General features: G+C 47.7%; 1 protein-coding gene across 2 annotated transcripts in view; it reads right to left on the reverse strand.

Annotated features, from left to right (window-relative positions):
* The window catches only part of SYN1 (synapsin I), a 52,916-nt gene extending 46,632 nt beyond the window's left edge, over positions 1–6,284 (reverse strand). For both annotated transcript variants that reach the window (XM_003799624.3, XM_003799625.2), the window contains exon 1: positions 5,779–6,284. In XM_003799624.3, coding sequence (XP_003799672.1) covers positions 5,779–6,155 — 377 coding nt within the window. In that variant the 5' untranslated portion in view covers positions 6,156–6,284. The remainder of the gene's footprint in view (positions 1–5,778) is intronic.
* Positions 6,285–9,293: the final 3,009 nt, after the last annotated feature.

Consider the following 9,293-nt stretch of genomic DNA (forward strand, 5'->3'; position numbering starts at 1 on the left):
TATATATATATATATATATAAATTTTTTTTCCACTTATGGGCAGTGACAAATGGCTTGGCTGGTTGGTCGGGGCCCAGAAGGAAAAAGATTGGAAGATCAGGACAAGAAAGGCTGGGATACAGAAACGTAGGTGGACATACAGGAGTGGGGAAAAAAACAAGGAGTGAAGATCTTTGTGTTGCGTATTTACACCCACCAGACATGATTAACCATGGACGTGGCACTAGGCAACCAGGTATGCAGGATGAGTCACCCAGCCAGACTCTCCGATCAGCCACCACAGTGCTAGCAGATGGGCACATGAATGAAGTGACAATAGCAGCAGAGAGAGAAGCTGGACATTACTGAATGTCCCACCTGTCAGCAACAGAGACCAATACTGAATACCTTATATAACATTATCCTTCAAGAAGAGCAACCAACTCCTTTGTAGCAAGCTGACTACATTGGGCCCCTTTCACCCTGCAAAGAACAGTGATCTATTTTGACTAGAATATTCTACATATGGGTTTTCCTTTTTTAAATGCAGACCTTAGCTATCATTGCTGTCCAAGGGCTTACACAATGTTTGATCCACTAGCATGGGACTCCATGTAACACTGCACGAAACCCAAAGACACAATTGATAGCAAAGTAAAGGAGGTGCAAAAGTGGTCGCATGACCATGGAATCAACTGATGGCATTATGTACCACACCACCCAGAAGCTGATGGCCTGATGGAGCAATTTGCTGCAGCCACAGCTAAGACTCCAGCTTGTAGGTGATACCATGCAAGAACAGGGACCATTGTCCAAAGCACAATGTAATCCCTAAATCAATGACCACTTAGGTATTGTGCTCCTGAGAGGTGGAATACATGGATCTGTGTACACAGAGGGTAAAGTAAGAGTGGCCCAGCTTACCAGCAATCCCAGTGATCCATTTTTGGAATTTGTGCTTCCTGTTCCCTCAAGGCTCTGCAAGGTTAGAGGTCCTGGTTCTCCAAGGAGGAATACTGCTACCAGGGGACACAAGAATCCCATTAAACGCTAAGCTATGATTGCCACCTGGGCACTTCAAGTTTTTCATGTCAAGGGACATGAAGAGGAGTCGCTGACTTGGTAGGGACACGACCGACCAAGATCATCAGGAGGAGGTAGAGTTGGTGGTGTACAGTGAGGGCAGAGAAGGGTATGTTTCGCACCCAGGCGATCCACTTGGGCATCTGTTGGTACTCCTTGTTCATCTTTGATAGTAAGTGGCCAGTGTGGGGTTTTGTATAGCAGCTATAGCCAGAGGAGATCATGGGGACTAAAGGCTCCCAGATTCCTCCGGATGAGGTGAACTGCTGAGATCAACAGAAGTGCTAGGTGAGGGTGAGCGGACTCTGGAATGTATGACAGGGAAGGAGATGATGAATATCATTCATGGCCCTGAAATCAATGGCAGCAGCAGAGACTGTTGTTTATCCTACTACCATGCCTTTCAAATTTCCCCCAGAAAACAAGATGAATTAGAATTCTGGAAATGCTGATCCCCAATGAGGTGAACAGCAACTGGTTCTGAGCAGTACCAAGGGTGGGCTATAAGCTTCCTCCAGAGCCTTATCGCACCACTTTGGCCCTTTACATCTGGCCCCTGTTTCTGGAGTACCTGCCAATGAAGGCTCACACGCATGTCCCTTGCTGAGATTGGCCACTGTAGCAGGGATTTGCCTCTCCTAAGTCTATACCTCCTCCCACGGCCTGTCTACAGCTAATGACTGATGCAGAAATACGAAAGCTTGGCAGCCTCATATCAATTGGGACAACTTTAAAGGGCTGTCCCAGTACCAGAACTTCCAAGAGGACTGGCTGAGGCCTCTGTTGTGGTTGCATCACAACTTAACTTTTCCCTCTGCCCAATCCTCCTTCCCACACCACCTCTCCCACAGGTGTTGTTTTCAAGAGCTCTCCCCAATAAATCTCCTGCACGCAAATTTCAGTCTCAGGGTCTCCTTCCATGAAAATCTATCTAAAAAAAGAAGTCACAATAAGAAATATAGTTCATATAACCCACTATATACATATTTACATAACCCATCCTATATATGTAATATGTATTATATAAGATTTTATACAGCAAATATAAGAGAATATAGGATGTCTTATATAATATATAATATAAAATGTTGTGTGTTACATATTATGTGTATATGTATCTAGAAGGTATAGAACATATATGTAAATATATGTACATATTTGGAAAGAAAGTTTCAGTAAATAATTCCCTTTATGATGTGCAATGCAGTCTGAGATTTCCTATTCTATTTTATTCCATTCCATAAAGAAAAGCATATACATATAGATGTACTATAAACTATAAAGCCATAACATAACACATGTGTTATATAGTATGTCATATATAATATAGTATACATTACAGATAATATATTTTATTGAAATAACAGTTTTGTTAAACAACAACTCCACTTACTATGTGCAGTATATTGTTATTTTCTATTTTTATTTATCCAACTTCATGAAGAAAGTGAAATGCTGGTCATGAGCCAGTAGGTGACTCATAGTTTGAAAAACACTGGACTAAATTAGCTCTGAAAAGGGGAGATAAGTCTCAACTCAGATTCTGCAACTTTAAGCCATGAGGAATTGAGACCCAAGAAGGAATGAGAGCAGTGAGGTTTGGTGGGAAAGGTGTCAGACTGTACTTAGATATACATTGCGTTACAGACTGAGCACAACTTCTCCACTGCAGGCTGAAATCTCTAAAGCTTGCTTGGTTCTGGATGCCTGCGAGTTGGTGAAGCAGGTCTCTGCTCCTCACACTCAGCGTGGTGTACACAGGCTCTCTCTCTTTGTCCACCCCACCTTACATGTGGCAGACACTAAATAAATATTTGCTAGAGTGACTGGAGGAAAGGACTGAGGGCTGTTGGGATAAGGGGGGGGTGTTCTGGGGTACAGAAGGGACAGATCTTTCACCGAATTCAGCAGGTGCTCAAAAAACGCTTGCTGGACAGATTAGAAGAAAAAACGGAAAACACTGGAGTTGCAATTATAAAAAGGGGCTTGTCAGTATTCAGTAGATACTAAATGCTTGATGGAATGAAGGAAAAAGCAGCAAAGAACCTGCCTGAAAGGTTAGCGCGGAGAAGGGAAGTCTAAAAGAGGGTGGTTACCAATATCCAGCAGGGGCCTCATTAACCGTTTGTTGACTTCAATGGAGCAAATTTAGCCAGGAAGATAGCACCTTGGTGAGTGGACGTTGGTGAAGGAATTATAGCACGAGCTCAATAAATGCTTTACGGATTGATGGAGAAAAGAGCGGAGCAGCCTGCTGCAGGGGTGAGAACAGAATACAGTAAGAGATTAATAAGAGCTTTCTGGATTACCTGGGAAAGAAAAGGGTAGCTAGGAAGATGGCTACTAAGTGGGGGAAGGGGCCTACCCAGAATAAATGGAAAACAGTATACACTGTGAGCTTTGGGGACTATGAAAGGAAGGATGGAGACTGTTGAAGGGGAAATTAGGATTACAAGATGGAGAGGAGAAGAAGCATTAAATACAGAGTTCTAAGTACTATACAATAAATGCTCATTAAATGATTGTGGGGTTGAATGGAGGAAAGGGTATAGTGAGGCCAGCTGGTGGTTGGGATTAGAAGGAAGGGAAGCTGAAGGAGGGTCCTTCCTAGTATACAATAGTGTTGAATAAATGCCTCTCATACTCCAACACATGCAAAGTATGCAATAAATATATGTAGAATGAATAAATGGTTCTGAATAGAGAGAAAGGCTGCTGGGTAATGGCCTCTGGGCAGGGGGATGGGTAACCTATGCAGTAAATAGCTGGTATTCAATAAATTTACGCTGAAGTAGACTTCTGGAGAGACAGAACACTCTTGAAGCAGGGGCAGAAACTTCCAGAGACTTGGAAAGAGGAAGCTATTTACCAGCTTAAGTAGACTAAAGGCTCTTTGGGGCATAGCCATAAGGCTGGGAGAGGTAATCCTAGGGGTGCTGAAGGGTGTGAGAAAAGGTAACCCTTATAAATTGGGTTCTGTCTTAATCAAAGGAAAAGATCTTGGTCTTGTGATTGTGGAAGGTTCTCTTAGGGATAATGAAGGGGAATGTACTCCCTACATACAACAGGCACTGCATGTGTGCTCACTGGATCCACTTGAAGAAAGGGACTCTGGGGAGGAGATGTGAATACACAGAACACACAGAAGGCATGCCATAAATGCTCATGGAAGCCATTGGAGAAAAAGGTCTTTAGGGGAAGGCGATTAGAATGGAGCACATGGCAGACAAGAAATAAATGCTCACTGGATTCATTAAAATACAAGGCCTTGGGGAGGGACCCAGGGAGGGGCATACAATCACTTCATATTTATGCTCACTGGATCCCTGCAGGAAAAGTCCTTTGGAGAGATGAAATGAGGATGTAGATACTTGATCTATGTAAGCTTGACTCTTCATCCATAGGAGGGTAAGCGTTTGTGGAGAAGGCACAGAATCAGGTGCACAGCAGATGCTCCATAAATACTCCAAGGAGTATTTAAAAGAAAAGGTCTTTGGAAAGAGTGAAATGGTGCACACAGCAAGTGCTGGGTATCTGAGCACTGGGTTAACTAGAGGCATGGGGCCTTTGTGGAGAGGTTTAAGATTGGGTCATGCAGAAAGTGCTCAATACATGCAGACTGAAGCCACCAGAGGAAAAGGCACTAGGGAAAGGGTTTGGGGTAGGGTATACAGCAGGCACCCAATACATGCTTGCTGAAAATATTGGAGGAAAGAAACTTTAGAGAAGGCTCACACTGCAGGCAGTTGAAAGTGCTACATAAATTCGCCAAAGGAAAAGTCTTTGAAGAAGTAGCTTGAGAACAGGCGATACTGGAGGCACTTAATAAATGCTTTCTAGATCCACTGTAGGAAATCGTCTTTGAGGAGAGTCTGAAGATGAGTCACACATAGAAGGCTCAAAAAATGCTCACAAATCTCACTGGAGGAAAATGATTTGCTTGAGAAGGGGGTTGGGGATGGGGAGCAGATCAGGCACTTAATAAATGCTTCCTAGATCCTTTGGAGAAAAAGGTTCTCAGAGAGAGGGCCTGGATCTGGGGCACACAGAAGGCATTCAGTCAATGATCCATTCAATCACAGGATCCATTAAAGGCAAAGCTTTTGGCGAGAAGCTGGGGTAGGATACACAGCAGGCACTCAATCAATGTTTACTGAATAGTTTAAAAGGTCTTTGAGGAGGAGGTTGGGATGGGAGGCATAGCACAGACTGGACACATGCTCACAAGAGCCATTAGAGAGAAGGCCTTAGGGCAGGGGTTGAGGAGAACAGGACACACATCAGGCTCTCAAAAAATGTGCACAAAATTCGTTGGAGCCAAAGGCCTTGGGGAAAGGCTCTTGGATGAGGCATACGGGAGGTATTTGATAAGTGCTTACAAGATCCATTAGAGGACCGGGTTTTGGGGCGAGGGCTGGGGGGCTTGGCAGGATATTTTCAGATCACATAATATACTAAAAGCCAAAGGCTTTTGGAGAGGAGTACTGGGGAAGAAGTACACAGCAGGTGCCCATAACTGCTCCCTGTATCCATCGAGAAGGTCTGGTGGGGGGACAAGGGTGGGGCAAAGAGTCCAGTATACTAATTTAAAGGAAAAGGATTTGGGTGAGAGGGCCAGATGCCAGGAACACAAACAGCGCTCGATAATTGCTTGTTCGCCGCCAAAAGGTCTGGGGGCCCAGGCCCGCGGGAAGACGTCCGCGGCAGTGGCTTACCAGTCGGTGTGCGGTTCGTCGATGACCAGCAGCACCCTGGCGGCGGCGCCCCCGCGGCCTGCGCCCCCAGAGCCGCCGCCCACCTGCTCGCTGAAGGTGGCGGCTGCGGCTGCGGTGGTCTGCTTGACCGCGTTGGACAGCGACGAGAAGAAGCCACCGCCCCCTGAGGACCCGGGGCTAGGGGCAGCTGGAGAGGCCACGGGAGCTGCTGCAGAGGCCCTCTCGGCAGTGGCAGTCACGGAACCGGGCGCGGCTCCGGGACTGGGGGCAGCGGGCGGCGGCGGGGGCGGCTGCGGGCGCTGCAGGTCTGTCATGTACCCATTCGGCAGATTGGCCATAAAGTTGCTGTCCGACAGGCGGCGCCGCAAGTAGTTCATGGCTGCGGCTTGGGGCAGAGGGTCCTAGGGGCAGTCTGGCAAGGGGCCGCGGAGGCGGACCGCGCGGGGCCCAGGAGCACAGCTGCGCTCTTAGGCACGACGCTACTTCTCCGCTGCCCGCCGCAGACTGAGGCAGCGCTGAGTCGCCGCCGCCGCAGAGCGGATGGTCGCACCCGTACCCCCCTATCTCGCGCCTCGCATGGTGCAGTCCGGCCCGGCCGGCGGCGGCCGGGACGCGACCAAGGCGGCCAGGTAGGGGAGTTTGCGGAGAAACGGCGAGTGACGTCAGCGCGCCCTCAGTGCTGGGGCGGCGGTGGCGCGCGCCGGCAGGCGGGGGCGAAGGCGCTGTCCGCGGTGCTGAAACTGGAAGTGCGCACGCGCCACACCGCATCCTGTTTCCCCTCCCCCCCTCTGATTTGGGATGCGCAATTTGGGGAGTGGGGGTGGCGTGCTGTTCCAAGGGTCCGGGTCGGTAATCAGGCAGGTCCGCCACCACCCCGCCTCATCCTGGTCCTCATACCCACTCACACCCACACACGGCCCTCTGCAGAGACTCGGTTTCCGGTGTTGATATTCACTGCAGAAGGCATTTGGGGGCTGGGAGTGGGGGTGGAAACACACTCAGAGACAAGAAAGTAGAGAAGTAACCCCCTCACAGGGAGAGGTGGGGGTAACATTCAGTGCCCTGTTGGGAAATCAGTTTCCTAGTCCACACAGGCTCAGCTAGGCAGAAAGTGGGGGATGCATAGACAGTATCAGACAAGCAGAGGGGGACACTTGGGCGGTGTACACACTCTTGCTCAAATTGTAGGGAGGGTGAAGAGGGCCTGAAGGCACACAGGGAATGCCACATATGGATACATATAGACACACACACATTCTATATGTATGTGTTTCATACATATAGAAACACTTTTGTGTTTTCCTTACACGAAAGTAAGGAAACACAGGAGTATTTTCAGACAGAGAACAGACACCAGTCTAGGTGTATATATAGACATACAAGCCCAGGATAGCACACATGGGCACGCATACACTTATACACACAGAGAAGCAACACACTGACACACAGAGACCCAGAGAAACTCATCCGAACATACACACCCAGACAAAACACATACTTGCAGATGATCATGGAGAAACATAGATCTGCAATACACATTCACTGCAGTTCTAACCCTGAGGCATGTCCACCTCCTCACCAACAACCATAATGCACTTGGTTTATATGCCCCCATTCCTTTGCTCTGGACACAGCTAAAACCCACAATAACCACGTGGTGTCATCAGTGCTCATAGATGTCTCCCCCTCCATCTGAGAACTTTCCACAGAGAAAGGCAGGCCCATCCCAGGATCATATACATATACAGTAGGTGCCAAATAATGTTTACACATGAGAAAATGAGGTAGCTGAGGCAGAGGTGGGATGTGGAAGCCAGCCTGTCAAACCTAAATGATCCTAACTACAATAAAAGCACAAATTCATAAATAACCATTTGTTGACTGATTGTAACTAACATTTAAATAAGCTGTTTACATGCACCATTTCATCCAACCTTCACAACAATGCTATGGGGTGGATAATATAATTTCCATTTTACAGATGAGGGAATGTGAGAATGCCAATTCATTCCCAAACGGTTATATTCACTTTACAATCCATACTATTTTGCTTTTTTTGAGACAGAGTCTCACTCTGTTGCCCTGGGGTTGAGTGCTCTGGCATCACCATATCTCACAGCAACCTCAAAATCTTGGGCTCAAGGGACCCTCACGCCACCCATGTAGCTGGGACTACAGGTGGCTGCCTCAATGCCTGGCTAATTTTTCGGCAGGGTCTCACTCTTTCTTAGGCTGCTCTTGAACTCAAGCAATCTGTTCATCTCAGCCTCCCAGAATGCTAGGATTACAGGCATGAGCCACTGTGCCCTGCCTCACACTTTTTTTCTTTAAGAATATACCAGGAAGAGAGAACAGCCAAAACCAGTGTGGCTGGAACAAAGTGAGGGAGATTGTAGTAGGAGATGGGGTCAGACATTATCAGGGGCCAGATTGCATAGGACCTTTGCTATAATGCGTGATGATGATGGACCAGGTGAAGTGGCATGAGATATGCAAGAAGTAGGCAGGTCTGAGATCTCTTTTGCCTGTGGGATTTTCAGGTGAATCATCCATTTATTTATTTGTTCATTCTTCATTCATGGCTGGTTTAAAGAAGGCAGTAATAGTGTGGGGGTCTGGAGTCACAGTACTGGGGTTCAAGCTGGGCCTCCACCATACCCTTGGGAAAGTGACTTAACCCCTTTGAGATTCGGAGTTTTTGGCCGAGGCTAGGTTTGAACCCGCCACCTCCAGTATATGGGGCCAGTACCCTACTCATTGAGCCACAGGCACTGCTCCCCTCTTTGAGATTTGGTTTCTGCATCTGTAAAAGGGGTATGCCACTGACTTACCTCTAAGGAGAGAAGTAGGGGAGGAGCAACCTCTGTACCTTTGCATGTGCTGAAACTTCTGCCAGGAATGCCCTTTTTCTCTTTCAAGGGCTGTCTTTGGCCACTGTATCCAGGAAGCCCCCCATCCCTAGGTCTCAGATTCCATCCTCTCTTCCCCTAGGCTCCCATAGTCCCCAAGTTAAACATTTTCTTAACCATCCTCTACTCCCTCCTCCAACCCAGCCAGCTTCAGTCCCACCTCCTGGCCTTTGCTTTGGCCATTCCTTTCTCCTTCCTCCAGGATGCCCTCTCTGGCATTCCAAATCCCAACATTCCTCAGATGGGAGCGCCCCACAAATGAGATATTTTCCAATATTTTGAAGTATGTGGTCCTTGAGCAAAATGCTCATTAATGGAAGCAAACAAGCTGCTCAGGGCATGGTGCTGTCTTTTGGCGACAGGAGCAGCTGCAGGTCTAGAGATGTTTCTGGCTACTCTGGGCCTGAATTCTTGTTCCTCAGGAATCTGTCTCCAGACTGTGCCTCTTCCTAGGTATCCCAGTCCTAGGATCCTAATATTTGTGGCCCCAGCGCCATTGCTTTTTTCTTTTTTTTTGAGACGGAGCCTCAAGCTATCCCCCTGGGTAGAGTGCCATGGCATCACGCTCACAGCAACCTCCAACTCTGGGCTCAAGCGAGTCTCCTG

Source organism: Otolemur garnettii, unplaced genomic scaffold (genome assembly GCF_000181295.1).
Source record: "Otolemur garnettii isolate 467f Iridium unplaced genomic scaffold, OtoGar3 scaffold00153, whole genome shotgun sequence".
Lineage (NCBI taxonomy): Eukaryota > Metazoa > Chordata > Mammalia > Primates > Galagidae > Otolemur > Otolemur garnettii.